The sequence below is a fragment of the Aquila chrysaetos genome, chromosome 21 (genome assembly GCF_900496995.4).
Source record: "Aquila chrysaetos chrysaetos chromosome 21, bAquChr1.4, whole genome shotgun sequence".
Lineage (NCBI taxonomy): Eukaryota > Metazoa > Chordata > Aves > Accipitriformes > Accipitridae > Aquila > Aquila chrysaetos.
In genome coordinates, this window is record NC_044024.1 from 7,669,429 (window position 1) to 7,697,088 (window position 27,660).

A 27,660-nucleotide genomic window follows, 5' to 3' on the forward strand; every position below is an offset into this window, starting at 1 on the left:
TTTCCGACTGCCTTGTTTGGTCTCTTGTGGAGGCCGGAGTGGGACTGTTGGGTTCTGGGAACAGTCTGGCCTGGCTCCAGGCTAGTCCAAACCACTCGCCTTCCTCCCACCTCCCCAGCACCAAGGCGAGATCTACTCGTGGGATTTTATGTGCCGTGCTGGTCACAGCTGTTCACAGGGGTGTAAGGGCAGGGCAGGACAGGGAGCTCGGCTTTCTGTCCCTGCCGACCGGGCAGGAGGGGCTCCGTATCCAATTGCTGTATTGCTTACCACACCGGCCTGCTCGGGGAGGGTAGTTTTCCCCTCTTCTCTACATATGCTCGAGCAGAATTTGTTGCCTTTGCATGAGCTGCATTAGAAGTTGGCCAGTGCGCTGGCGTGTGCCTGGCAGGCGGTGCAGGCTGGCTCTGGGTGGTGGCAGCGAGCCCCCGCAGAGGGCGAGTGCCTTACACTGCACCCCAGAGGGTTTGCTATGAACCAGCCTTTTTGTTGCAGCCCTGTGAGGGGGCAAAGAGTAGGCTCCCTTCACACCTGCACGGACTGGGTCACCACGGAGGTTTTTATTGCAAAGGAAAGCACGTTTAATTTACGCTTTTGTGTAAAGGACTGTTTAAACCCAGAGGGGCACGTTTGGCCCCCAGTGCCTGCTCGGCATGCCCCTCTCCTGTCCCCATCCCCAGCCTGTGGTTCTGCCCAGCCTGCTGGACACTCCCGCTGCTTCCCGCTGCTCCAGCAGCATCATCGCAGCACGTGCCTCTGGTTTCTCGATGGGGGGCCGTGCGGAGCTGCGGGTCCGCTCCCTTCATGAGGACCCTTTGTAGACCGGGTCAAGAAGGCAGCAGTCTTTGATTGAACCGCGAGTTTCTCGTGGAGGAGGAGTGCCTTGCCGTGTCTTGCCTGGCTTTGGTGCGTGCGCTCTTCGGCAGATGCTTATCCCTGGCCATGCTCTGGCATGGGCGGTGAGGCGAGACCGGCAGAGTCCCCTGCTCGCTGGGGTCCCAGCCTGACTGCCACTTAGAAGTTCTCCTTGTTGAAGTAGAATTTGACCTTCCTGGGGTCCAGGCTGGAGTGCTGGTGGCAAGACTTCTGCAGGCTCTTTGCCAAGGCCCCCGGCCCGCAGAGGAACACACCGACCACTGACCTGTGCACAGCACGGGGCTGTCAGTGCCGGGCGGGCGGCTCAGGGAAAGGTGATTTAAGAGCTTTTTGGGGTCCCTGCAACCTGTGGGGGATGAGCGTGCCCCTCCCAAAGCCAGCGCTGCCCAGCCTGGCGCTGGGTGCCAGGGAGGAGGGGGTGCCTCCCAGCTCCGGCACCCCAAACCCCCTGCCCAGCTCTCACCTAGGGTGGGCTGCAGCCACCGCCGCAAACTCGCTGTTCCACATGGGCCGCCCAAAGATGGTTTTGTGCCTGAGGCCCGTCACCGTGTCCGTAGCGGTGTCGAAGCGGAGCGCCACATTGTTGGCCTGGACAGAGCAGGGACGGTGAGGATCCCGGCCACCACCCGTGAGCCCACCTCCATTCCCTCACCACGGAGGAGCATCCGTTGCCGATGGCCACCAGACACGGCTCCCGGACTTTCTGCCTGCAAGCCGTTGACACGCTTGCCCTGCCCCTCCTGCCTGCCTCGGCCACCCTGTGTCCCCCCTCGCAGTCATGCCTGCCCGTGGCCGACTCACGATGCTGGTGTCCCAGCCGGTGAGGAAGAGCCGGTAGGTGAGAAAGTCCGCCTTGCCCGACTCAGCCATCTTCTGCTCCAGCGAGGCAAGCAGGTCATTGAACCAGGCGAAGGCTCCGGTGTCCCGGCAGAGCCAGTAGAAGTAGATCTGGGGTGCAGGGACAGAGGCGTTGCCCAAGGTGGAGCGGAGCAGGAGGGGTGGAAGGATGCGATGTCGAGGACTGAGAAGCCCAGCATGGGAAAACCCGTGGCTGGTCCTGTAGGGCAGCCCATACCTTCTTGGTCTTGAGGGTCTGGTCAGCCTGCTGGAACTTGTACCAGATGGACTTCAGGATGGAGGCGAAGGGGGTGACACCGATGCCCGCTCCCACCAGCATGGCCACCTCATACTGGAACACGTCTTCGCTGGCCGTGCCAAAGGGGCCATCCACCTCGATCCTGGCCGAGGGAGGGCCTGGGTAAGAGCTACGGCCTCCCCACATCCCCGGGATGGTCCGTTGGGGTGCTCCCCAGCCTACCTGGGCATCTCCGTCTTTTGCTGCTGAAAGGTGTCGATGAGACGCTCCGTCCAGTCGCCGGCTGCCCTGATGTGGATGGAGAAGAAGTCCTCCTCGGGCGCCGAGGTGAGGGTGAAGGGATGCCACTCCAGCAGGGAGATGGCGGGGCAGTTGACGAAGATGTACTGTCCCACCTCCATGCGGAAACCCTTCTTCTGCATCTGCAGCTCCAGCACTCGGGCAGGGTGCATGACCACCTGCAGGGCAGGGACGGGGCTCAGCACCCAGCCTGGCTCCCGTCCCCGGGCAAGGGGCGATGGCGGCGGCCCCTGCCCGTCTCCCCACGGCCACCCCGGCAAGGAGCCGCGGCAGCGGTGGCTGCGAGGAAAGGAGCTGGCGGGTAGGCACAGGCTCCCGCACCACCCACCTTGGTGACAACGACCTTCTGCCGCGCACGCCAGACCCGGAGGATCCGCTCGAAGGCGTAGAGGATGAGGGGAGCCAGAACCCATTTCCAGGACTGCGGGGATGGTGGAGAGCAAAGGGTTGGGGAGGGTCAGGGCTGGAGCATCCCAAGCGCAAGGGAAGGGCTTCTCCCCCCGCCCTACCTCGGCAGGGATGCTCCCGAACTCGGGGTCTTTGCAGCAGTTGTGGCTGCAGTCCTCGTCCTTGCGGGTGAGATATTGGGCGCAGCGACGAGGGTGCACCTCCTCCATGCTCTCCTCCGTCTGCCCGCGTACCAGTCCGCTGCGGGGAGGTGAGGGATGAGCCCGGGGGCCGGCTCCCGTGCCCCCGGCCGGGGCTGAGCCGTGCCGCGTGAGGCCGGTTGGGCTAGCCGGCCCCGGGAATGGGGAGCTCACAGCCCCGCTGGACCCTCTCGGGGGCTGCACCGCTCCCCCGGCGCAGGCAGGGCTGCCCCGTCGGGGGTCTGCGGCCGCTGCCCCTCGCTGTCCCGCCTTCGGGGAGCCTTACGCGATGCCGTGGATGACGAGGCCGGCGAAGTAGATGAGGAAGAGGTGGTGCGTGTACCAGAAGACCTCGAAGTAGTTCCTGCGGATGAACTCGGTGGAGGACGTGACCATGAGGATGAGCGCCAGCGTGATGATGACTCCCGTCAGCCCCGGGATGGTGGTGAAGGCCACGTACTCGACGGTCTGCAGGGTTTGGCGGGCTGGCTTAGGGAAGCGGGGCACGGGCGGCGGCGGGGGGGGGGGCTGGACGCCGGGGCCGGCACTCACCGTCTGGTTGGAGTGGATGGGGTTCAGCCACTTGCCGCCGCCCTGCAGGTGCATCTTGGAGAGGACGGCGGGGAGGCTGCCGTCGGCGGCTTGCTGGCTGCCGTTGTAACGCTCCAGGTTGAAGAGGTGGGCGACGGTGTGCACGGCTGGGCAGGGGGGACAGGCTGTCACCCGCCTGGCCACCCGCCCCCGTCCCCACCGTGCCCCGGTCCGGCGCTGGGCGGTACCTGTGAGCAGGGCCAGCGCGTAGGCCACCAGCTTGTGGAAGGCGAGGTTGTGGTCCAGCTGCTTCCGCAGCGTCCGCCTGCAGCACTGCGGGGAGAGGAGGAGGTGTTGGGACGGGGACGGGGACGGGGACGGTGGCCGTGCCGCGGCGGGGCACTCACCGAGCAGGTCCCGCGGAGGAAGGAGAGGAGGTTGCGGCAGACGGGCAGCAGGATCAGCATGCTGTTGAAGTTGAGGCATTTGGCCGACGCTCGTGCCCACGCCAAGGCGGACTGGGGAGAGGAGGAGGGGGGTGAGCACCCACTGTCCCATGCCCCAGGTGCTGTGCCGGGACTGGGACAGGATGGGGCCAAGCGACGCTGAGCCGGGACTGAGTGATGCTGGGCTAGGTACTGGGAAGGAGCGATGCTGGGCTGCGCTGGGGACTGGGAGAGCGTGATGCTGGGCTGGGCTGGGGACTGAGAGGGGGTGACGCTGGGCTAGGAACTGGGAAGGAGCGATGCTGGGCTGTGCTGGGGACTGAGAGGGGGTGATGCTGGGCTAGGAACTGGGAAGGAGCGATGCTGGGCTGCACTGGGGACTGGGAGAGGGTGATGCTGGGCTGCGCTGGGGACTGGGAGAGGGTGATGCTGGGCTAGGTACTGGGAAGGAGCGATGCTGGGCTGGGCTCGGGACTGGGAGGGGGTGACGCTGGGCTAGGAACTGGGAAGGAGCGATGCTGGGCTGCGCTGGGGACTGGGAGAGGGTGATGCTGGGCTAGGTACTGGGAAGGAGCGATGCTGGGCTGCGCTGGGGACTGGGAGGGGGTGACGCTGGGCTAGGAACTGGGAAGGAGCGATGCTGGGCTGCGCTGGGGACTGGGAGGGGGTGATGCTGGGCTGTGCTGGGGACTGGGAGGGGGTGATGCTGGGCTAGGTACTGGGAAGGAGCGATGCTGGGCTGTGCTGGGGACTGGGAGAGGGTGATGCTGGGCTGGGCTTGGGACTAGGAGGAGGTGATGCTGGGCTAGGAACTGGGAAGGAGCGATGCTGGGCTGTGCTGGGGACTGGGAGGGGGTGATGCTGGGCTAGGAACTGGGAAGGAGCGATGCTGGGCTGCGCTGGGGACTGGGAGGGGGTGATGCTGGGCTAGGTACTGGGAAGGAGTGATGCTGGGCTGTGCTGGGGACTGGGAGGGGGTCATGCTGGGCTGTGCTGGGGACTGGGAGAGGGTGATGCTGGGCTGGGATGGTGCAGTGCTGGGCTGGGACAAGACTGGGACCAGCATGGAGCAATGCCGGGCTGGGGACTGGGACGGAGCAATGGCAGGCTGGAAGGGAACAGGACAAGGAAGGGGCTGCAGCCCGCACCCCACTGCAGGAGGGCTCCAAGGGGCACACGTGCCCAGGCAGGCAGGGTGCTGGGGGGGGGGGGCACCTTACCCCGAGGATGGCCCTGGTGTAGAAATACCGCTCGTCCCGGTCAAAGAACAGAAAGTAGTACGTGAAGAGGAAGATGTTGATGCCCAGCCAGGCCGCCTGCGGGGGAAAGCCGCGGCCTCGTGAGGGACCCCGGCGGCTCGGGACCCCCCCCCCTCACCCCGCAGCACTCGGGTACGGGTGCAGCCGGAGGGCATCGGGACAGCGGGACCTCTCCTGCTTCCTTATGAGCTGCAGCTGCACGCACGGGGCCGGGACATGGGGCCAAAGGTGGGGAGAGGTGTGGGAGTCTTGCAAAATAACTGTCTTGTCACCCACGGCCCTGTGCATCGCCCATGCATGAGGAAGGAGGAAAGGCGGGTGCAGGCAACGCCTGCACGGTGAGAGGGCAGGTTCGGAGGGTGGTCGGGGCTGAGCGGGGAAGACCGGGAGGGGGAAATTTCTCAGGGAACTGGGTCACCCAGCCCCACCGCACTGCTGTCCCCTGCCTAACCCTGCTACGCCCCACAACGGCCCCTCTCACAGCCATCAATTTTTTGCAGAGCCCCCAAAACCACTTTGCCTTGCATTTGTTTTGTTTGTTTTGTTTTTTTTAAGTAATTTAAAAAATTAAAATAACCCAATTTTCTGCAAACCCCCATTTTCCCACGCATTTGCAGCTCTTCAAGCAGTGCCAAGCAGCCGGCGGGGTGCCAGCCGGGCAAGCCCCGTTACATGCGCCGGCAGATCATCCCTACGGTGCAGGCTTTTCACCCCGGTGCGGGCTCTCACGGGGGGAGAAGAGACACATGGGAGGCTCCTGACCAAAGCGGCCAGGCAAAGCAGCAGCATTTTTAACTTTTGCAGCGGGATTCCCCTTTCCTTTGAGTTGTGTTTTCCTTAAAACCCCATCCCTCCCCTGGCCGCTGGGGCTTTGCAGGTTGGCTGAGCGGAGGAGATGCTTGGCTTTCCCCGCAGCCCAGCCCCAGAACAACCCGTCAGCCCCCATTTCCCCCGTGAGCCCCCCGGGGCCATGCCCCCCATAACCTCCCGCATCACCCCAGTCCATCCCAGCAGATGACAGCCCCCCCAGCCCCACACACTCACGAGGACTGCGGCCGAAAACCAGTGGTTGACCAGCCAGTTGCCCATGGTTCAACGTCGCCGCGTCTGCCTGCCCGTGCCTGCCGCTGCCTGCCCCTGCCTGCTCCACGTTTTATGGAGGCGGCAGGCGGTGCGGCAGCCCCGGCCACGGGAACGGCACCGCCGGGGACTTTCCCCTGAGAAACCTTTGAGGAAATGCCGGGCAGTTTCAAAGGCCATCTTCCAGGAAGGCAGGGCTGACCCCATCGGCCGGCCAGCCCCAAAACCGGCCCCCCGCACCGGCCAGGTACAGGGCCCCCACTGAGGGGTCCCCCGCGGCCCCACGGCTGGGCGCTGCAGGGCGTCGGGCTGCTCCTCTTGTTTTTTTACAATATTTAGGGACAAAAATGGGCTTTTTTTTTTTTAAGGTAGGAATTTCCTGGTGGGAGGAAGTCGCGGAGGGTCTGTCCTGTTCCCTGGCCTCCCTTGCCAGCCGTCGCTGCCCCTGTTTTACAAGAAAACCACCGAAGGAGGAGAAGCATCCCAGGGGCACAGCGCTGTGCCGGTGCCAGGATCCAGCCCAGGGATCCACTCCAGGGAGGGTGAATTAAGACTGAGCGCCAGAGGTGCTGCACCTCCGTGGGCACACCGGGGCGCTGAGCACCCTCAGCCTGGCACCCAGCACCCTCCAAACTGAGCTGACCCCGCAAATGGGTGCTGGGGAGGGGGCGGGTCACGCTCCTGGTTTGGGGCCAGGATGCCCAGGTCCCGTCAGCATTCCCACCGCTGTGCCAGCCAGCCTTCCTCTCCTGCCTGCCCTCCACCGCAGGGTCCCAAATTCCGTGGTGCCCAGTGCTCCTGCTGGGAACAGCAGCCAATGCCGGAGCCTCGAGCCTGGAGGAACAGGTTGGGCAGGATTGCTCCTTACCGGCGTGCCGGGTTGCTCCTGGCCCGCAGCCACGGCCACGCTCACAGAGGCGCAGGATGAGGCTAGTCCCCGTCCCGCCACGCTCCAGCGCGGGGCTTCCCCCCCATCCCCAGTTCCCGCTGGCTCAGCCCCAGCCCGATGCCCGTGAGCGCGAGGGCTACGTGGGCAGCAGGTGCCCGCGCCCACGCCAGCCCCGGCGGGACGGTCCCCACCTTCCGCGTGAGTCACCGGCTGCCCGCCAGTACCCGGACGCGCAGCCACGGCAAAGTTTTTTTTTACTGCTTAAAACAGTCCCGCCGGCACCCGTGGCCCCGAGGTCACCGTATGTACCGTAGCGGGAAGGCGGGGGGGGGTGTCAGGGCACCCCAGGGGTCGTGCGCCGCGCAGCAGCCGGCTGGCAGCGGCAGGCGATTTGGGTACCCCAAAAGTCCTTCGTGTCCGCTTGCACGGTCCCAGGCAGGCGGGCACGCTCCTGTCCCCCCGCCGCTGCGGGGACGCACCGGGACCCGCTGCCACTGCAAGGCCAGGCAGCGCCTGCCCCCGGCACGGCTCGTGCCGCCAGCCCCCTCCGGCTGCCGGTGCAGCCCGGCGCTGCCCACCCCCGTGTCCGTGTCCGTGTCCGGCTGGAGGAGCCGGTGCTGGCCGCGTCTCAGACGATGCTGTGCCGAACGCCGGGCTCGTGGGGCGCCTGGAGGTGCAGAGGGGTCCCCGGCGGGCGCCGGCGGCAGCAGACGCAGTGCAAGAAGTCGGCGACGTTGTGTCGGAAGAGCTGGCGGCACGGGTGCAGGTACTGGAAGAAGAGGAGCATGAAGTAGATGCCCAGGCAGTAGCCGAGGAGCAGCTGCACCACCAGCAGCGGGGTGCAGATGTTCTCGTAGACGTCCGTCTTGAAGAAGTACCAGAGGATGACGAGGGCCGTGTTCTCGGCCAGCCGGGCCACGTAGTACACGGCCAGGAGGCCCCAGTTCTGCGACTTGTCGATGAGGTCCCGGTCGGCCAGCTTGAGCTGCACGGCCGACCAGCAGAACATGTTGATGCTGGCGTAGAGGAGGGTGAAGGCGCAGAGCACCACCACCGTGCCCACCCGGCTGAAGTTCTTCTCGATGTTGTCGGGCAGGCGGGTGCCGCTCCGCCAGAACTGCACCCAGGGCAAGAAGAAGACCACCAGCAGGTTGGCCAGGGCGATGGGGATGATCCAGTGCTTGAAGACGGTGCTGAAGAGCACGAGGACGACCACGCGGGTGGAGATCTCCAGGCTTCGCCACAGCACAATGCAGAGGAAGGCCAGCGGCCGCAGCTGGACCTTGTAGTCATCGTACTTGACCTGGATGGCCAGGATGTTGCAGACGAGCGCTCCGTAGGTGACCGACACCAGGCAGATGCCCATGAGGACGGCTGCAGAGGGAGAGGGCAGGGGAGTCAGGCAGTGCCGGGGTCCGGGCTGTGTGCTCGGCCTCTCTGCTGCCCTGGGTGCAAAGAGTGGGGTGCCAACCCTGGGCGCAAAGCGCGGGGTGCTGAGCACCGGGGCTCGCAGCAGGAGGCTCAGCGTGAGCGCTGCTGGGACAGCTCGTGGCTGGTGGTGACAGACCCCGCAGTGGGGGAGCTGCAAGCAGCAGGAAGCTCTGCTCCCAGATTTTCTCTCTACGTCAATAAACCAGAGGCCTTTGCCAAACTGGGGCCGTTCCTGCGCTTGAACCAGGCACCAACCCCCCTGCCCGGCGCAAGAAATGCTGCTCAAGGGTGAGGGGGGCATGATCTGCGCTGCGAGCGTCCCTCTGCCCTCACGCGGGCCAAGAGCCACACCGCTGTAGCCCACCATTCACCCTGGGAGCACCTCAGGAGCCACGCTTGTCCAGGGGCTGCAAACCCAAGGTCATTTGTAGGGAACACCGGCAGCTGCTCACGTTCAGCGCAGCCAGGAAAACCACGACACAGAAAAAGGGAAGCGTGCGGCTGGTCCCAGTCACGCCGTGCCGGCGGCGGTGGCTGAGCTACCTGAGCTGTGAGGCAATCACCTGAAACGTGTCCACCGGGATTCGCTTCCCGTATCTGCTGCTGGAGCGCCAGGCTCGTCCTCCTGCCTCCGCTGCTCCTACTCCCCAAAATCCCCTCGCAGGGGGCTGTGGCCAGGGAGGGGGTTTCTATGGGGCATCTCCCACGTGCCCCTTTCCGTGCGCCTGCTGTGGGCACAGAGGGCAAGGTCTGGGCTCCCGGCACGGCCGGGAGTGCGGGTCAGCGAGGGAGCTCCCTCCCCAGGCGCTACAATCGGAATGGTGCGAGAGCATTCCTGCACACCCGGCTCAGCGTACTGAAGCGGGAGTTAAGAGCTTGCTCTGGCACGTCCAGCCCCCGAGCACACAAACACCGCGGGACCAGGCGAGGGACCTTGGGAGGACTGGGCTGGGAGCTCCGGCCGTTGGGAAAGGTGCAGAAATAGATCTGATGGAGGGAGCGTGGGGAAGCCAGAGTCCCATAGCTAGCTGGCAAAACCAGTAAATAATGCAGACTGGAGCAGCCTGGGACAGGGGCACGGCATCTTTATGGGACAGGGCACCGGGAGGATGGCACAGCTGCGTAGGGCAGACATCTGCAAGCACCGGGGCTGGGAGCAGAGCTTGGTGCCTCGGTCCCGGCCAGCTCTTCCCAAGCTCCCCAGCCTCACTTCAAGCTGGAAAGCAGAGAGCTGAGCGTGGGAAAACCAAACCAGGGGATGGACGAGTGCCCAACCTCTGCGGGTTGTGCTCCACGTTTAGGGGAGTCTAGTGGCAGCTGTGGCCCCAGCAAGCCTCTGGAGCTTCATTCGGATGCCACACCGCCACATGGGGCTAAGGAGCTGCCGCTGTGTCCTGGTGGGGTCCTGCCTGCACGGCCCCCGGGGAGCCCAAGTGCCGGGCACCCTTACCTCGGGCGGCGGGGACGTACTTCTCTAGGATGCTGATGTAGAGCTGGAGGGTGAGCTGCGGCGTGGAGCCCAGGAAGGCCTGGATGACCGCCATGCGCTTGAAGGCGTTGCGATGCGTGGCCAGCCGGCGCACCGAGTGGCCCACCTCCTGCTCCATCTCCACCTCATAGCCTTTCCGCAGCCGCCGCTTGCGGGTGATGGTGACATAGGGCTCCTCCTCCTTCCCCGACCAGCAGTACACCACCAGAGCCTCCATGCACCTGCGGGGACACGGTAGCCATCATCCCACCAGCCTCCCCGCTGCTCTCCGGCCCCGCTCCCGGCGCCTCCAGCCCCCCCTCGCCCGGTGCTTGCCGGACCCTGCTCCTGCCGAGTGCAGCCCAACTGATTTGGGCAACCGTTCAGCGGTGCTGCGGGCAGTCCCTGGCCCTGGGATGTGAGGATGAAGGCAGGATCCTGGGATGTCAGGATGAGGGCAGGGTCACACCAGGACCGCAGGGATGCCTGGTGGCCGCTCCTCTGCTCCGGCACTCAGGGTGAAGCACCCGGGGCAGGGGGACAACAACTGCCCCGGGGAGGGGTGCAACAACTGCTGCAAGAGGTGCAGCACCCAGGGTACAGAAACTGTTGCTCTGCTGGGAGTTAAGAGTTACAGGAAGGGGTTAATCACCCTCGGGCTCTGTTTTCCCCACTAGCACAAAGCATCTCTTCCTCTAAGTGGAGGCAAGACAAACTTTCTGATATCTTCTTTGATCTCTCCTCCTGAGCAGAAGGCTTCTAGGCTTCCTTCTTGGTGGGGGCGGCAGGAAGGGGAGCGCGGGGCGAAGCCGGGTGTGACATGGGCAGATAAGACCGCGCTTCCGCAGCCCCCTCCTTGCGGGGCACCCTCACGTGCAGGGAAGGGAGGCGGGTTTCTCCCACGCTGCTCCCCTGTTGCAAGGCCAGCGGGACCCCCAGCCCCTCGGCACGCAGCCACGAGGTGGGTGTGCGCGGGCCAGAGGCGATCGGCAGGGGAGGGACCCATCCGACAGGCTTGGCTCCCGCCCGGGGACAAACTGGCTCTGGGACCAACAGGACGCGATTATTTATGAGCGCTCATTAGGACAGCAGAAGTCGCTCTGTTTCAGACCCAAATGGAATGAGGTTTTTGGATAAATTCTCTTGCCAGATCAAGCCAGCGCTCATGGCTCATTGCAAACTCTTAACGGGAAAACGGTTTCATCCAAAAGGCCCATCATCAAGGGCAGTCCTAGCTGGCTCCCAGTGCCCTGCCAGACCTTCTCAGCAGGCTGGAGCCATCTCCAGCCCAAGGAGCCAACTGAAGCAGCTCCCCCACCCCGAGCGGCTCTGGCTGGCTCTTGCAAGCGGCTGAGCACCATCGTAACCATCTCAGACACCTGTGGTCGGTGCAGCGAGAACTGCGACACCACCGTGGGCCAGCGCGGGCTGACGTGGACCCGCAGCCCTTCCAACGTGGTGACGAGGACGCCGCCGGCACCTCGCTTGTTTCCGCTGGTGGAGGAAGCGCGGTGCAGGCCGCAGTGTTTTTGCAGCCCTGCTGGTACACGGTGTGCCCCGAAGCGTGGCTGCCAGCGTGCCCTCGGGGAAGGAGCCCCGCGGAGATGGCGGCCCTGCCATGCTGCCCAGCTGCACACCCCGCGCATTCTCACCGAGCAGGGCGGCCAGGGTGACGGCAGCGCGGGGAGGCACTGCAGCATTCCCAAGGAGTGAGAGATCAGCACCTCTCCAGCTTGTGCAACATCCACCCCCTCACCCTCCTCTCCCTAGCGTGGTCCGGTGGCCCCCCCAGCTCCCATGCCAGCCCCTCTCCTGCACCTAGCTCCTCTCCTCCATATCCCATAACCCCCACCTGCCTCAGGCCTGGGGACCTTTTCTGGGGGGCAGGACCCCTGTTTCTATTCACCCTCAAGCACCCCAGCCGGGATTTGCATCTGTGCTCCCAGCCTAAGCCAGACGATGGCAAAACCCAAAGGTAGAAGGAAGCGCCAGCTGCAGAAAGCAACCGTGCGAGGAACCTTTTCAGCAGCTGAGATGCAACAGGCTGTCAGAGCCAAGTCCTGCCCGGAGCGGGGGTCCAGCAGGCAGGAGAGCAGGCAGCACCCCCCCGGCAGGACCGCGGCACCGCTGGGGACGGGTGGCTGAGCAGAAGACCTCCGCAGGCCGGTGGCCAGAAGCAGCAGCATCCCCCGGGGAGGAGGGAGATGGGGAGCCAACAGGAGCAGCTCTGGGCACACCGAGGTTTGCCGCACGGACAGATTTCTGCTGACAGGCAGTGCCCGGAGCTCCCCTCCCTGCCTGGCCCCCGGTCCCTGCTCTCACCCGGGGCCGGCGGGACCTGCTGGGGGTCCCCACGTCCCTGCTGGGGGTCCCCGTGTCCCCTGCCAGGGGTCTCTGTGTCCCTGCCAGGGGTCCCCGCGTCCCCTGCCGGGGGGTCCCCACGTCCCCGGTCCCTGCATCCCTGCCGGGGGTCCCCATATCCCGTTGCCAGGGGTCCCCGTGTCCCTGCTGGGGGTCCCGACGTCCCTGCCAGGGGTTCCCACGTCCCCTGCCGGGGGTCCCCGCGTCCCCTGCCGGGGGTCCCCGCGACCCCGGTCCCTGCATCCCTGCCGGGGGTCCCCGCGTCCCCTGCCGGGGGTCCCCGCGACCCCGGTCCCTGCATCCCTGCCGGGGGTCCCCGCGTCCCCTGCCGGGGGTCCCCGCGACCCCGGTCCCTGCATCCCTGCCAGGGGTTCCCACGTCCCCTGCCGGGGGTCCCCGCGTCCCCTGCCGCGCTCACCTGATGATGGGCCCGAGCTGGAGCAGGTGCATGAGGAGGACGAGGGGGCGGTCGCGGCTGAGGTCGCGGTGCACGAAGATGAGGGTGAGCTGCACCAGGACGGAGGGGCAGAGCACGAAGAAGACGGTGAGCGCCAGCCAGAAGCGGTCGTCGGAGTGGCCGTAGGAGAGGCAGAGGACGGCGGCCGCCGCCCCCTCCCCGCAGAAGAGAGCCGTCGAGAAGACGATGCCGAGCGGCAGCTTCGCCCGCGACGGGGCGGCGGCGGCGGCGGCGGCGGCGGGCGGACGGTCCCCGCTCGGGCCGTCCATCCCGGCCCCGGCCCGGCCCCGGCCCGGCCCGGCCCGGCCCGCTCAGCCCCGCCGCGTCGCCATCCCGGGCTGCGGCGGAGAGAAGAGCCGCGCTGCGGGGCGGAGCGGGGCGGAGCGGGGCGGAGCGGGGCTCCCCCGACGGGCGAGCCCTGGCCCGGCCCCGCCGAGCCGTGCCCGGCCGCGCCGTGCACCGGTGAGGCGGGGCCGGCAGCGCTCCGGGTCCGCCCCGGCGGGTACGGGAGGCGAGACACCCCCCGACTCGTCCTGGGCACCCACCCTCCCATCCCGGGGGGTTTCCCCCCCCCCCCCCCCCCCCCCCCCCCGGCCGGGCATCCCCGCCGTGCCCGCCACCCCCCTGCCCCGGGACAGTCCCGCTGCTGTGCCCGGGTCCCCACCGGGCACGGAGCCCCCCCCCCTCCCCGCACCCCTGCCTCGACACCCCCATCTTTGGCCAGGCTCCTCCACCCCAGGACTCCCCGTCTCTGCCGGGAACCCCTGCCTCAGGACACCCCCAACGTGGTCAGGACCCCCACGCCAGGACCCCCTGTCAGCCCAAGGACCCCCCTAACAGCACCTACCCTGGGACCCCCCGGTCCCCCAGCCGTCACCCTGCCAGCCCCCATGCTGCACCCCGTGTACTCCCCAGCCTCTGGGGTCCTCCCTAGGTCCCCCCTGCCAAGCCCTGGCCCAGTTGCGCCCTGGCAGCTACAAGCACCCCGAGGTGCAGCAACATGGGGAGTCCCCCCCGGGAGAAAGGTGTCAGGCGTCCCCAGGGACAGTGGGGTCCTGCTATGGGGCAGGAGGGGATGCCACTATGGGTGCCAGCCCTGCCTGCAGCCAGGCCCGCGGCTTTTACCAGCTGTCTGCCAGAGCACCCACTACCGTCCCAGCTCCGGGGGCCGACCCTCACCTCCAGCCCCAGGGAAGGGTGCGTGGGACTGGGCCAGGGCACCCACCAGCCCGTGACCTCGCGCTTTGTAGGGCAGCGTGTGGGAGGAAGGGTGTTGCCAAGGCAGGGAGCTTTTTGGTATCTCGCAAGCCGAGCTGTGGCCGGGGCACCCCTTCGGGTCCGGCGGGCAGCTGGTGCGTGTCTGCAGGGCTGGCCTCAAGATTTGGGTAGGATGTTACGGGGGAGATGTGGCTCCTGCATCCTGGATGCTCCTGCCTCCAGGCAGGAGGAAGGGAAGACCACCTTGGCCTACCGCTGAGCAACAGGGCGCTTTTCCCATCGCCTTGAAGGACCCACCTTCGTGCTGATGGGATATATGGACTCGCTGAAGGAGCCAAACCTCCCACCGCTCAGCCCACCGCTCAGCCCCACATCCCCTCCTCTCTGTCCCACCTGTGGTCCAGGCCTGGGGAGGCCAGCCGAGCTCCCCACCTCGGTCACCAGCGCCGTGGTGGGAACACAAGGCTGGCTGGGCTGCTCCCCGCATCGATGACCGCGGGGGTCCCTGCTCTGCCCGGCACGCGCGGTGACCCCCAGCACCGGCCCTGCCTGCCTTTCCCCCACAAGCGGTGGCGTGAGTGCAGGCAGCTGCCAGCACGGTGATGCACGCACGCCGTCTCGCCCGACTGCACGCTGCCTGCCAGATTACTCAGTCCAGCCTGGGCACACGCTGGCTGGCTGGGAGAGCTGGGACAAGGCACGGAGCGCTTGAGGTCGGCCAATTTTCCCTGGTTTAGGCAGACCGGGAAGTCTTAGGTAACTTTTAAAAGGCACTCAGTGTTCATCCCTTGGCAGCCAGGCCAGCTCGCGAGGAGGTGCCCAGGCTAATGGCGGGGACGCTGTGTCCATCGCCCGCCCAGCCCCGTGCAAACCAAAAGCATGAAAGCCCCCAAGCCCCACGCACGAGAGTTTCCCCCGTTTTACCAGGATTGAAGCATTACCAGGGCTATCGGGCTTATCAGCAGCAGAGCTGGGAATAAAACCGCCTGAGACCTTGGAGGCCGCGTCTCCCCCGACGGCAGCTCCCACACAGAAGCAATCACTGTCTGCAGCTGCTCAGCACTTTTCCATCCAACACGGAACAGCTGCTTTGGGAAACCACAAACACCATGAGCTCACAGGGACTGGCCTGACCGGCAGGGACGGGAGACCTACGTGTGACCGCTCAGCTCTGGTATGAGAGTTACATATTTTCAGGCTGTTTTTGGAAAACGGCCTCTCCAAAAAAAACCCTAGCAGGGCAGAGGGCAAAGGGAACAGCGTCCAAGTGAAGGAGCCTGTCCGCCAGCCGGGTGGCTCCTGCGGACACCCGGGGTGGGAGCTGTGCACGGGCGGCAGCTGCGCCGGCCCCGGCACGCAGCCTGGCTGGGCGCTCAGCCGGCAACGGCGCATCGCTCGGCGCTGCCAACTGCGCCCACACCTCTGTATTAGCAGCAAGAGCAACGTGCAATTTATACCATTTATGCAACTTCCATTTATCCAAATTAAAAGCATCCCCCAGGAGTCTGGCGGGTCACCAAGCCCTCGGCTGAGCAATGCCTGGGCTCCGACTCATCATACTTTTAATTTCATCTTCTCCTGCTTCATGATGAAATACGTAAGAGCAATTGTTTAAGCAGTCAAGAATTCCAGTCCTGCATCCAGGAGCACCAGCAGCCATCAGGGGAACGGAGGGACGAAGCCTCACAGTGCTTCCCACACCAGTTATTACCCCATTTTCCGACCCAAGCACGGAGAGGCAGCGGGCTGTTTTCTGGTTCATGCTGTGAGTCACCCCTCAAGCCTAACCCTACCTGTCCGCAGCTCAGCACTGTAAACAGCAGACCATAAAAACAATCTGTGTCACAGATAGCACCGCCGAGCCATCCTGCCCCCGCTGCCTCCGCCACTCCCTGTGCCTGCCGGCTCGACGCCTGCGCCTCTGCCTGCAAACCCAGCACCGCCTGGGCTGCACGGACACCCTGTGACACCGCCGTCACAGAGCCGCCGGCCGACCCAGAGCTGCGGCAAGGTGGGAGGGACTGCCTGGATGCTGGGAACATCCCACCCAGGTGTTCCCACGTGTGGTGGGCAGATCCTGGGCCAGCGGAGCGGGCGGCTGCTGGCCGGCCCTCGCTCGAAGCCCTCCCGGGAGCGGAGCAGCCCCCGGGGCTGTGGAGCCGCGGTCTGGGTCGGTGAAATGACCACCAACGTGATGCGAAGCTGCCATGGAAGCGCCCGTCGGGGTAAAACCCAAGGTGCCAAACAGAGGGGGACTGTGCTGGCATCTCTAGGACCGCTTAAGAAAGTGAGGGGGTTTAGATGGTTTGCGGGTTACTTATGTTACAGCAGGACCTAGAAGCTCATGTGTTTTGCAGACCTCACTGTCAGGAGCTGGGATAGGAGCGAAAGGCAGAGGGGAGGAGAAAACACTGTTTTCCCCGCACAAGGGTGGCACGGTGCCAGCCAAGTCCCTGCCCCGTGCCCTGCTGCAGGCACCAGCATTCAGGGGTCTCCCCCCACCCGGGGGTGCCCAAAGCACCGGCCCGAGTCCTGCCACCGCGTGTGGATGTCAGTTCTCCTGTTCCCACAAATGCCTGCCCTGTCCTGGAGAGCTTCCCAGCTTCATTATTTTCTTAATCCCAGCCTTCATTATTTTTTTAATCCCAGTGTTCACACAACGCACTTCGAACACAGGGCCGTGGCAGTGGTGGCTGCCTGCTGTGTGAAACGTGGGATTTGCTGTGCAGTTTTCCCAGACCCTTGCATGCCGCGAGGGCATTTGTGTGTGAGAGCCCGGGCTGTACGTGGGGTGGGAGCAAGCTCCCTCACCAGCTCTCACTCTGAAAATAGCCATGTCTGCTTTACACACGCCTGCCTGGCGGCTCGGCTCCTGTAAAAGGAGAAGAGCAAAGCTGTTTGGAAATGGCAGGGAGCTCCTTGCCAAAGCCCTTAAAGAGCCTTGGTGGGGAGTGCTGCCGGCACGCTCCCACATCTCTCCTCTCCTCGCCTCTCCTTTTCCCAGGGCACTGCCACTGCACTAGGACCTGGAGCAGACATCGCTCCCAGAGTGCTCGCTGGGACATGCCAAGCACACGCTGCCGGCTTCCCAAATATAGCCCTGCACACAGAGGTGGAAGCAGCCGCTCGGGGTGCAGGCGTGGCCATGCTCCCCCCCTGCTGCCCTTTTGGATCTGATACCTCCCCACTTCGTGCTGAGGATTAAACATTCAGCTGGTGCCACACGGAGCGATGGTGGGGATGTCTTGATCCCCCAAAAGCCCCCATGTGCTGGATGAAGTGGAAATCACAGAGTGTTCCCCAGCTTGACATGCAGTGAGCAGCAGGGCTGGCGGCTGGGGGGGTTCCCAGGAATCTGTGAGCTGGGAACTTTTTACTTAGTTTGGAAATAGCTTTGCAAATGACTGGTTTTCATAGCCTAAACTGTTTGGATTTTGCATTGCTTTCTCAATAACTCAGCTGTATTTTTTCCTGCCCCGGCAGTCTGTGGAATAGTTTCTGGTTGGGGAAATATTTTTTCCATTTGCTTCATCATGCGACTGCTTTTGCCGCTCCATTTCCTTGTCCAGCTTTGCTTCCTTATCCTGCTGAGAGAAAAACCTGTCTCTGCCCTGAGGACCTCATCCCCTTAAATCTCACTGCAGGCTGGAGGCTGCGCTGAGCCCACCACTGGGCTCAGTGCTGCCAGAGCCGGGGTGCTCCTCCAGCACGAGCCATGCCACTGCTGCCTCACGGCTTAAATTCTTTAACAAGAAAACAGAGTTACCTTCTTCGGGTGCATTTATAGGTCTTTGCGATTACACATTTTGAAGTCATGCCTCCTTGGCTACAGTCCCAGCTTAGGCAGCGGGTGATGCCCTAACACTAAACCAGGCAGGAAGGGTTAAAATTACTTTTAATTAACTGATTCCCCCAGTCCTACCGGCTGTAAGAGTATACAGCCCTGGCAGCGTGCTAACCCAGCCAGGCTGCGACTGCACGTGCCCGGGCATCCTGGCAGGCAGGAGGAATGGTTTACACGCTCCTTTCCCCCATGCTTTGCTGCAGCAAAGCACGAGGACCACTGTAATGCTTTCAGCAAAACCACTGTAGGAGCCTGGGGAGAGCTTTTAGCCATCGTAGGGGCATCACTGAGCTGCGTGCAAGGCACAAGAGCAAGCCGGCCCCTTCCCTGTGCAGCAGGGAGCCGAGCAAACCCTGGCAGAGAAGCTTGAGCTTAAATCCAAGCCTCTCCTGGGAATTCGTGTGTGCTCTAGCTGGGAACTACCCGGCCAGAAATTGGGTGAAAAGTAACTAGCTCCCTGCACGCTTCCTCCCCTGCTTCTGCATCCACCGCAAGGTGGTAGTACCGGCAGCGGGGGAGCAAAGAGTGCTCCAGAAAAACAACATCACTTACCCAAAATAGCTTGCAAAATGGTTGCTGGCCTGGTGGCGCGGAGCGCAGCCAGTTTCCATCGCGGCCTCTGCGCCGGCACAAAGTAAAGTGCTGGCACAGAGGCCACGGTGCAAACCGGCCACGCTCCCCACCGCCACGCCAGCCTGCCAGCAAACACCCCCAGTGCCCCCATTCATCACCAACAGGTCTCCGTGGCACAGGCTGTAATCATCCTGCATTTCCAGCCTGACCGCAGGGCGTTTGCCTGTAATTAGCTCTTGGGATTTAGGAGCTTGTATGATCCGGGGTTATCGTTAGCCACCAGAGCCGTGGATTTAAAGGGACGATGCGGGTATTTGCATATCTACCACCTCGGTGTGCTGCCACTGTCGTCCGATGCGTTAAATAGAAAGACGAGTCCCTCCCCAAAGCCTGTGCATGTCCTCGCCCTGCTGTGAATGCCTTTTTGGTCAGAGACGATGCGGTTCTAAGCAAAGCAGGACAGCTTGCAAATATTTCCACCGGCACTTTTTGGTCCGTGCTGTCACCTCGGTTTTGGTGCCACCCCAGCTCCAGGCTCTCGGTCAATGCTATAGGCAGCCCTTATAGCTCTGCGCTGCCCACTGCTTTCCCTCGAGAGCTGTCATTCCCCATGTGCAAGCTCCCCAGCCCTGCCGCTGCCTCCCCCCCCGACTCTGCTCCTCACACTGGGGGTCCCAGGCGGGGGGTTCCCGGTGTGCCCGGTGCTGGCTCGGGCACATACTCACGGGGTCTAGGGAAGCCAAGGCAGGGCAGCCCGCCAGCCCACGTCCATCTGCGCTTCTCCGCGATCCCTGTGGTTTCGCCTCCTTCCCTTGCCTGCAACACTCCAGCAGGCAGAAATAGCCCCAAAACACGTGCCGCCTTCCGGGAAGCGATGCCAGGGGCTGAGCAGCCCCCGTGCCCTGGGCACAGCCTTCCCTCGGGGGCTCCCGCTGGCACCGGCAATGCTAGAGGGTCCAGCCCGGCACAGTGCCGGGGCACGGTCCGGTAACAGCTCCGGTGAGGAACATCTCCAGTTATCCGCCAAGATAATAAATTCTGCCTTAGAGTTTCTCACCTGGCAACAGTCACCAAGGAAACCCGGACGGCTGCTGCGGGTCCCCGCTGGCACTGCCCGGGGGGGTCCCCGCAAGCGCTGGCAGAGGGGCTACGGCTGCACCCCGGCCGGCCGGCCGGCTGCGCGGGCGAAGGGCCAGCTGCCCGCTCGGTAATCTGAGCCCAGGCCCGGCAAAACACCCGTCGATCTGGGCTTGGCCCTCGCGCCGCCTCTCCGGTCCAGTGCGGGTTTCACCAGATCTGGGGTGGATTTTGAGGTTTTCCTGGCTGTTGAGCACGGTGTGGGTGCATCAGGAGGGGTGACCTGGAGCTGCCCCAGGCTCCCCCGGGGGTTTCCCAGACCCCAGCGCCGGTTTGGCTGGGGAGTTTGGACGCTTGTGTTAAAAGCAGCAGAGCCCCAAGCGCTCAGAGACCTCTGGAAATCCATCGGTGCCGGAGTGAGACCGGCTCTTGCTGCCCCTGGGGGATGCTGTGCCACTGCCTCCAGGGCTGCCTGCCGCATGGTGCTTCCCTATTTATAGCACCCACGGTCGTGCCTCTTCACGTCCCCTGCCCGGCCGTCCCCTGGCAGTGCCACCCCGAGGCACAGAGGCAGGCGCTGACGCTTCCAGCAGGTCATTTCGGCCCTGGTACGGCTAATTCTGCAAAAGACTCCCCAGCCCCACGCTGCCTGCAAACCTGGCGCTGCCACTGGTCCCGGCGAGCTGCCGGCACGGGAGCAACTGGGAAAGGCCATCAGGCTGGGGACGGGGCTCTGTACCTGGGCCAGGCTAAGGCAGCTGAAGTGCAGCCGCTGCCCCACCATCAGCGGCATGGGGGTGAGCAGTCGCCCCAAATATTGTTGCATGTGGCCGTGATATCGGTACGGAAACTTCCTCCATCAATCATTAACCACGCGTGGCTCCCTGCCCGCTGCACGGCTCTGGGGCACCTCCCTCGCCCAGGGATGGGCACCGAGCTTCCCGGCGGAGTGCGGGGCTGGAGTGAGGGGCCGTGCCCGGCCCGGGCTCGCACCCCTTGGGCCGTCCCCAAGAGCTGTGGGATGCCTGGTGGCATCTCGGCGTCCTCGGCAAAATGGCTGGGGCTCAGGTGGTCGAGGTAGCGCTGCCGTGGTTTAGCACAGACCGGTGCGAGGCAGTGGGATCCCTGCTGGCTTTTGGAGGGTCTCATGGCCTCGACCCTCAGACCCCACTCCCCCCACCCAAAGCTTCTGCGGCTCAGATATCCCTGTGTGGCCTCTTCTCCTCCACAATCAGCGGCAGTGTGCCAGGGAGGGCAGCCCCGGCTGGGGAAAGCAGCAGGAAACCTGAGGAGCAAGATAAGAGCTTTGGAGTTGCAGATCAAGGAGTCGGGGCTTTTTTGGTTCCACTCCCCGCCCCGACGCCTAAGGGTCCCCACCGTCGCCCTGCTCCCAGCCTGGCACCAGCTTGGGCTGGTTGGTATTTCTATTCTGAGTGGCCCAAGACCTGCTGCTGCTCGGGGGGTGCCTCGTTAGGGCGTGAAATACAAGCAGTGAGCGGTGACGTCCCCCAGCCTGGCACAGAGGGGACCCCTGGGCGGCCAGCAGAGCCATGCACACCGTGCAGGGGCTGCTCCTTGCAGGGGCTGCAGGGAAACAACCATGCAGGGATTAGGCAGCAAGGAGCCAGGGACGCCGTTCGTTAGAGGAGACACTGATTCAGCTGGAAACCCCACGTGGGCTGTCAGGCGATGTCCCCACCACAAGCCATTTAAGCCAGCGATGGAAGCGTGAGGCTGCCCAGCCCGGGTGCAGCCGGGTGGGTAATGCAGTGCCATGCCGTGCCGCCCAGCGCGGCAGGCAGCCCTGCGGCACTCCATGTCCCAGCGGCCACCGGCCTGGGCCGACCCACCGGGATTAAGGAGGCTGCAAGGAGTAAGTAATTTAAATCCAGATTAGATTTAAGCAGCTGCTACGCAAAGGGGATGTGAGCAGGGGCTGCGAGGCAGGAACGAGCGGGTGAGAGGCTGATTGGCGCTCCTGCGACTCAAGAAGGGGCTGCTGGGGCAGGGGCCGGCCAGGGGGTCCGTGCCCGTGGGGTATTGCCCGGGGGGCTGGGGTTTGTTCCCAGGCTTGGCTTGTGCGTGCCAGGCTGGAGGCAGCAGTGATGGGCCGTGGGACGGGGCACCCGGGGTGAGATGCTCCCCGCCATGGGGAGAAAACATAGGCAGGAGGATGAAGCACGGGGACACGCCGGGCTGCTCGCTTCGTAGGTGCCGAAGAGAGGCCATCCCTCCACGTGGAGGTGCCGAGCATGTTCCACCTCTTCTCCCACTGCTGGTCGTGGCTGCAGGCCATACAGGAGCCTGTCAGGTAGGTCCCGGTGCTCACTCTTTGGGGGTCCTCGGGGGGGGCACAACATCTACCTGTGCATTTATCAGTGAGGGCACCGGTGCGGTAACGCTGTGAGAGCGGTGCCCATTGCAAGAACCGTCCCCAAACCGCAGAGCAAGGCACACGTGTGTCCTCGCTGTCCCTGCAGCAGGCAGGAGCTGGGCAGGCAGGGGAGCAGGGTGGGCAGGGGTGCGCATGTGGGGAGCACTCCCAGCAGGATTCCCCCTGTGCAAAGTCAGCAGCTCCCCAAGAAATCTGGGGAGGACGAAGTGAAACACTTGCCATGTTCCCATGTGTCGGGAGACCCGGGTTAATTCCCTGGGGATGGCACTGCACCAGCCTGGGCAGACACTGCGGGCGGTGAGGGGGTTTATGGTCCTCTCCCATCCGCGAGGACACACTGCTGTAATGCCAGAGGTGGAGCCACACTGCCCACACAGCCCGGTCTGTATGTTTAAGGAAGAAAAAGACACTGCGAATGACTAATGTGGCTTGTCAGCCACAGGGAAAACATTCTGCGTGTGGCTCTGGTGGAGCACGTGGCTGGAGACCGAGTAGGATTGTTTAGCAACAGGAAAAACCTCCTGAGTCCAAGCAGAAGCTCATAAAACATCCTTGCTACCTCTCCCTAGCAGCGTATACCCATAACTCACTGACAAGGACGGACACCAAGAGCAATCATTAACTGTTTGCATATAAGAAACAACCTTTTTGGCCTGTGCATATCCTTGCTTGATGCTGTATGATTTGAAAGGGAACGCTTGCCGTGGGAAGCACATTAAAGGCCCCGCAGCGTGGCTGTCCCGCAGTGCCGGGGTGGCTCCAGGAGCCTGTGCCTGCCCTCGCCCTCTCCCAGGCACCAGGGACTGTCCCTGTCCTCGCCCCCAGCTCAGCCAGAGCCTGTGTCACCGTCCTGCCCCTCTCCCCCAGCTCAGCCAGAGCCTGTGTCACCGTCCTGCCCCTCTCCCCCAGCTCAGCCAGAGCCTGTGTCACCGTCCTGCCCCTCTCCTGGTTGAAGGGCAGCTGCCATGGGCAGGGTCCCTTGCCTGGCAGTCCAGGGGCCCATAGTGGTCACCGCTCCCCAGAGAGCACAGCCTTTCTCTGGGATGCTCACCCGCTGTTGTCCCTCCCCAGGAAGGTGACCCTCCTCGTCGTGGGGCTGGACAACGCGGGAAAAACCTCCGTCATTATGGACATAGAGAGAGGTGAGGAGCAGCGCAGCCCCGATGCCGGCCTCGGCTGGAGGCAGCAGCTTCACGGGCATCTGCAACCAAGCGCCTGGGCCTTGAAGGACCGAGACCCTTGAAATACAGCTGCTGGGCTGGGGGAAATGTGCAGGGCACTGGCCGTGCCCTGGGCAGCCCTGGTAGTGGAGGCAGGGATGTGGCCAGGGGAGGAGGAGGAGGCAGGGATGCTCCCGGGCTCGCCATGCCAGCTCTCTGCCCTCTCCCCGCACGCAGCGCTGGCCGGCGAGGTGCTGCCCGCCGTGCAGCCCGGCCAGACCTGCCTGCGGGTGGACAGGTTCGAGGTGACACTGGTGGACCTGCCCGGGGGACAGCGCTCCCGCAGCGCCTGGCGCAACCACTACAGCGCGGCCCACGGGTTCCTCTTCGTCCTGGACTCCAGTGACCTGGCGCGGATAGAGGAGGCCCGCAAGGTCCTGAGCCGTGTCCTGAGCCATCCCGACGTCTCTGGGAAGCCCCTCTTACTGTAAGGCCGAGTCCCTGGGGTGTGACCTGTAGGGTTTGGGGTGAGGGGGGGAGTGAGAACCCGTTGTTGGGGTTGCGGGGTGCGTGGCCAGGCTCCTGCAGGGATGTGGCACCCAGGGGGCTGTCGGGGGGTGCTGGGACATGGGGACCCCAGTGCTGCTCAGGAGCTGGGACCATCCCTGGAGAGGGGCTGAGGAGGGGGCTCCAGAGCAAGGTAAGGGCTGGGGCAAAGCCAAACGGGGAGAAAGCATCCAGCCTCCGCCGCCGTCGTGCGGCGAGGCGCCCAGAGGCCGGGGTGACGGCCGCTCTCCGTTCTCCCCGTGCCCCAGGCTGGCCAACAAACAAGACTCGGCGACCGCCCTGCTTCCCTGCGAGCTGATCGAGTGCCTGTCCCTGGAGCGGCTGGTCAACGAGAACCGCTCGCCCTGCCGCATCGTGAGTGCGGGGTTCTCTCCCCCCGCTCCCCCCGTTCCCCTCCGGGGCTGACCTTGCCCCTCCGCCCGCAGGAGCCTTGCGCTGCCAACCGGCCCCCCCTCGCCGGCCCGGGCCGTGCCACCCTGCAGGGGCTGCGCTGGCTTCTCCGCACCGTCCCCGCCGCCCCGGTACCGCCGCCCGCCCCCGGTCCGAGGGCAGCCCGCGGCCGGCCGCCCGCCCGCAGGTGGGTGCGGGACTCGGTCCGTGCGTGTCCCCGTCCCCGTGTTTCCCCGCCCCGCGGGGCTCGTCCCCATCCCCGCGCCGTGTTCTCGCCCCACCAGGGACCCGCCGCCCACCGCGGAGGATGCCCGAGACGGTGCGGGGAAGACGGGGGAGAACCGGCCGCTGCGGCCCATCCGCCGCCTTCTCCCCGTGGTGAGCGAGGTTACCCCCCCCCAACCCGGGATGGGACGGGATGAAAAAGGGGGGTCCTGCCACCTTCCCTTCATCCCCCTTACCCTGCCCAGGAGGAGAGCGCTAAGGCTCCCGGGAGGAGGAAGAGGAAGGGGAAGGTGAGGAAGAAGGGCTCGGGGCAGCCAAGTCCAGCCGAGGAGCCAGAGGGACCAGGAGGAGGGGGTGACAGCCGAGCAGGGGCTGCGGGGGGGCTGCTGCCCCCCAACAGGGTCGGGCAGGGGGAGCCCGCGCCCATCGGGATGGCCACCCCCCACCCAGGTGAGAGGGGGCCGCGGGGGACTGCTGGCACCACGGGTACCAGGACCCCCTGAGACACCCTATCGGGTCGGTTTTGGGATTTGGCAACACGGCAGCGTGCTGGACCACTGGTCCCCGCCACCTCCGTTAGCTTTGCTTGCAGATCAACTGAACGCAGAGCAGGGTCTCAGGAGTTCGGCCAGAGAAGAGGAGAGACATCTCTGAGCATCTCCGCAGGGGCTGATGCATGGGATGGAGGACTGCGGATCCGCCAGCAGCAGTCCTCTCAGCTGGTTTGGTGACAAATGCACCCTTGCTCAGATGTGGTGCCTGAAATTTCATATTTCTCCATCCAGTGCAGGGCACGAAAAAGAAAAAGAAGAAGAAAATCAAGAATAAAATCAAGTCGCAGGAACCTGCTGTGGAGCCGCAGCATGAGGAGGTCTCAAGCACCTTTGGTTGGTGTTTCCCGGCACAGATTTTGCTGAAAAGGGTCAGGGGGTCTGGCCTGCTGGCAGCGGGGCATGAGCTGTGCAGGAGCCCTTGGCCATGGGGTGCTTGGTGTGGGGACACGGGCACAAACCCATGCGGCCGCAGGGCAAGGTGGGGGCTGTCGGGGAGGCAGATGCTGCTGCTGCTGCCTTTGGGTGGGATGCAGGGGAGGCCACGCGAGTGCACCGTGCTGGAGCCTGGGGTGTCCTTGCAGTCCTCGCTCAGCGCAGGCTGCCAGGCTGGGCCGCGGAGCCGGCCCCTGTGTTAGCGCCTGACCGCTTCCCTTCTTCCCAGACTTGTACCGCCGGGCGATGCTGGCTCTGAAGGTGAGGCAGGAGCAGAGGAAGCAGCAGTCCGCCATCGTCCCCTGAGCAGGAAGGCATGTCCCAGGGGATATGTATGGTCCCAGGGGACCCCAGACCCCGGTGGCAGTGGGACCGACGCTCATGCAGGGCTTCTGAGGTGCTTGGCCAGGGCTGCCGGTCCTGGGCAATGGGTCCTGGGGCGTGAACAGCATCGTTGTGCTCTGCATGGCTTGAAAACCAGGGATCCGCAGGAGTGAGCCAAAAGTCCCTTTGTAAGACGCCTCTCTGGCAGCCGGGCTGCAAACCCGTCTGAAAAGCGAATAGCCAGCCACTTGCCGACCCCGTGTTAGTATTCTGTGGAAGATTCGGTCTGAACCCGACCGAGTCTGTGGAAGAGAGGAAGATCAGAGCAAACATCCCAGGGGAAAAGCCTGTCTCTTGAATTGGCCTATGCCCAGGCAAAGCTGTCTTCGTAGGTCAGGGGCTGACTCAGCCCCTCATTCAGTCCGTGGCTGCTGCCTGGACCAGTCTCATCTCCTGCTGGTGAAGGTGGGAGGGCAGTCACGGATGGTCTGCAACAGAGCTTCCCCTGGCCCCCAGCCACACCTGGCAGGGCTGTCGGGAACCCCCTCGCACGGTGGAGGAGGGTGATGCCCGTGTTGTCTGTGCATCCTTGCAGCCTGTCAGTGAAGGCTTAGTTCAATGGCAGCTGGTGGTGGAGGCTGCTGGAGGTTCCTTCCCCAGGATCGTTCCTCCTGATCCTGCCATCCTCCCAGGAGGGACAGTGGTGACCTGCAGGTGATGCACAATCCTCCCGTGTCACTGACAGCCTGGCACCCTGCAGCCCCAGGTGGTCCCTGATCTGTGCTCAGCTCAGCCCTGAGAAGGGAGAACGAGCAGCCTGCGCATCCCAACACAACCTGTCTGCAATGCACACCATGTCTGACAGAGCCAGGCTGTCGCAGGGACTGGGATGTGCTGGAAGGCTCGTGCTGCCCGGCTCCATCTGGGTGCCTGTGCAGGGAAACCAGCCGTCAGCCCTGGAAACACTCTACGTGAAGTCAGGAGTGCAGCAGTTTTCCCTTCACGGCTGCAACAGCGTTAGGACTTGAACGGTGTTCAGCAGCAGAACGTGAGTCACCTCTGCTCCCATGATTACTGATTAACAGGCAATGTCTTTGTGGTCCAGGGGAAGAAAAATCACTAAAGCCCTTCCCTCGGCAGGGCTGAAAAGGGAAAAGAAGAGAAACTCCAGCTACTCTGACTTGCCAGTCTGTTCTACAGTTCTGTCTAACTCTGCCAGATTCAACTGTCAGTGACTATAGGGATTAATTGTAAATAAATTGTAAATAACAAGAGCACAAATTAATACTGGCCTGTAAATACAGCACTTTTAGTAAACATTCATCTCTCTCTGGTGGAGATCCCTGTGCTGCTGGTACTGTGGGCAAACTGGGGACCCGTGCCTGTGGTGGAGCCCCTTCTCTCGGGGTGGGTTGGGGCCGTGCATGCCCCCGCGGGGGCTGGTCCGGGCTGCCAGCCAGGGTCCTTCTGCCAGGGTCACAGATGTCTGCAGGGCCACGGGGAGAGAAATATTAAAAGTTTATTCCCTCTAACGGCCGCTTCTTGCGCATCCACCAGCACTGGGAGGAGGTCAAGCCCTCCCAAACAGCCAGCACCCCAAACCAGCCCATGGCCGTGCTGGGGCTGAGCCTCGCTCGCCGCAGCTCCGAAATCCTGTGGGGAGCAGGAGCTGAGCGGGTTTGGGAGCGTCTGGCAGCCAGGTCCCTCTGGTGCTCCCTGCAGCTCCTGGCTGTGCGGCTCCTCGGCACGGGTGCCGGCAGCCACGCGGGGACACGGCGTGCCCCGTGTGACACCCAAAGCCAGAGCAGATGGCCAGTGAGACAAGTCCAAAGGCAGAACTGGCCCGGCTGGCTCTGCTGGATGGATGGCTGAATGAAACTTTCCCTGAGAGCCCGCTGTAAGAAACCGGTTAGGTTGATCTAACGCACTTTCACCTAACACAATGACCTCAAGTTGAGTGGTGCATACAGGTGGTTCAAATATATTTCAAGATCAAACCACATTATCCTGGTGCTTCCATGGCTGTAGAGCAGTTAATCCCTACTGCAACCAGGAGACAATCCTGGTCTGCACCAACTAGGAATACAACTTTTATCTTCTTTCAAAGGTGAACAGCAACA

At 64.0% G+C, this 27,660-nt stretch overlaps 3 protein-coding genes across 7 annotated transcripts; 1 reads left to right on the forward strand and 2 right to left on the reverse strand.

Annotated features, from left to right (window-relative positions):
- Positions 1-486: 486 nt before the first annotated feature.
- On the reverse strand, positions 487-7,203 carry NOX1 (NADPH oxidase 1). The gene is made up of 13 exons (XM_029997298.2): positions 6,140-7,203; positions 5,057-5,152; positions 3,798-3,908; positions 3,639-3,723; positions 3,412-3,557; positions 3,146-3,327; positions 2,782-2,920; positions 2,601-2,693; positions 2,195-2,430; positions 1,952-2,114; positions 1,678-1,824; positions 1,340-1,464; positions 487-1,141 (listed from the first exon to the last, which is right to left on the reverse strand). The coding sequence occupies exons 1-13, from the start codon at positions 6,182-6,184 to the stop codon at positions 1,015-1,017; spliced, it is 1,695 nt and encodes a 564-aa protein (XP_029853158.1). The 5' UTR covers positions 6,185-7,203; the 3' UTR covers positions 487-1,014.
- Positions 7,204-7,301: 98 nt separating this feature from the next.
- On the reverse strand, positions 7,302-19,858 carry XKRX (XK related X-linked). The gene is made up of 4 exons (XM_029997299.2): positions 19,474-19,858; positions 12,743-13,119; positions 9,946-10,205; positions 7,302-8,438 (listed from the first exon to the last, which is right to left on the reverse strand). The coding sequence occupies exons 2-4, from the start codon at positions 13,048-13,050 to the stop codon at positions 7,693-7,695; spliced, it is 1,314 nt and encodes a 437-aa protein (XP_029853159.1). The 5' UTR covers positions 13,051-13,119; positions 19,474-19,858; the 3' UTR covers positions 7,302-7,692.
- Positions 19,859-20,837: 979 nt separating this feature from the next.
- Positions 20,838-26,868, forward strand: ARL13A (ADP ribosylation factor like GTPase 13A). 5 transcript variants are annotated; one of them, XM_029997427.2, is made up of 10 exons: positions 20,838-21,366; positions 21,705-21,804; positions 22,960-23,030; positions 23,286-23,535; positions 23,864-23,969; positions 24,041-24,192; positions 24,290-24,383; positions 24,476-24,680; positions 25,016-25,117; positions 25,446-26,868. In XM_029997427.2, exons 1-10 carry the CDS (start codon positions 21,258-21,260, stop codon positions 25,520-25,522), a joined length of 1,266 nt encoding a protein of 421 aa, XP_029853287.1. In that variant the 5' UTR covers positions 20,838-21,257; the 3' UTR covers positions 25,523-26,868. The 5 variants fall into 5 exon arrangements, with proteins under 5 accessions (XP_029853287.1, XP_029853289.1, XP_029853291.1 ...); XM_029997429.1 differs by lacking the exon at positions 20,838-21,366 and adding an exon at positions 21,391-21,450 and having other exon boundaries at positions 25,446-26,867; XM_029997431.2 differs by lacking the exon at positions 20,838-21,366 and adding an exon at positions 21,476-21,515 and having other exon boundaries at positions 25,446-26,867.
- The last annotated feature ends 792 nt before the right edge of the window (positions 26,869-27,660 follow it).

Coding starts and splice junctions, on each gene's coding strand:
- NOX1 (XM_029997298.2), bottom strand. CDS start 6,184: ATGGGCAACTGGCTGGTCAACCACTGGTTTTCGGCCGCAGTCCTC. Junction 2,115..2,194: donor CAAAAGACGGAGATGCCCAG/GTAGGCTGGGGA, acceptor TCCCTCGGCCAG/GATCGAGGTGGATGGCCCCT. Junction 1,825..1,951: donor AGACCCTCAAGACCAAGAAG/GTATGGGCTGCC, acceptor CCTGCACCCCAG/ATCTACTTCTACTGGCTCTG.
- XKRX (XM_029997299.2), bottom strand. CDS start 13,050: ATGGACGGCCCGAGCGGGGACCGTCCGCCCGCCGCCGCCGCCGCCGCC. Junction 10,206..12,742: donor CAGCTCGGGCCCATCATCAG/GTGAGCGCGGCA, acceptor GTGTCCCCGCAG/GTGCATGGAGGCTCTGGTGG. Junction 8,439..9,945: donor GTACGTCCCCGCCGCCCGAG/GTAAGGGTGCCC, acceptor CTCCCTCTGCAG/CCGTCCTCATGGGCATCTGC.
- ARL13A (XM_029997427.2), top strand. CDS start 21,258: ATGCAGTGCCATGCCGTGCCGCCCAGCGCGGCAGGCAGCCCTGCGGCA. Junction 23,536..23,863: donor TCTGGGAAGCCCCTCTTACT/GTAAGGCCGAGT, acceptor CCCGTGCCCCAG/GCTGGCCAACAAACAAGACT. Junction 24,681..25,015: donor GATGGCCACCCCCCACCCAG/GTGAGAGGGGGC, acceptor TTCTCCATCCAG/TGCAGGGCACGAAAAAGAAA.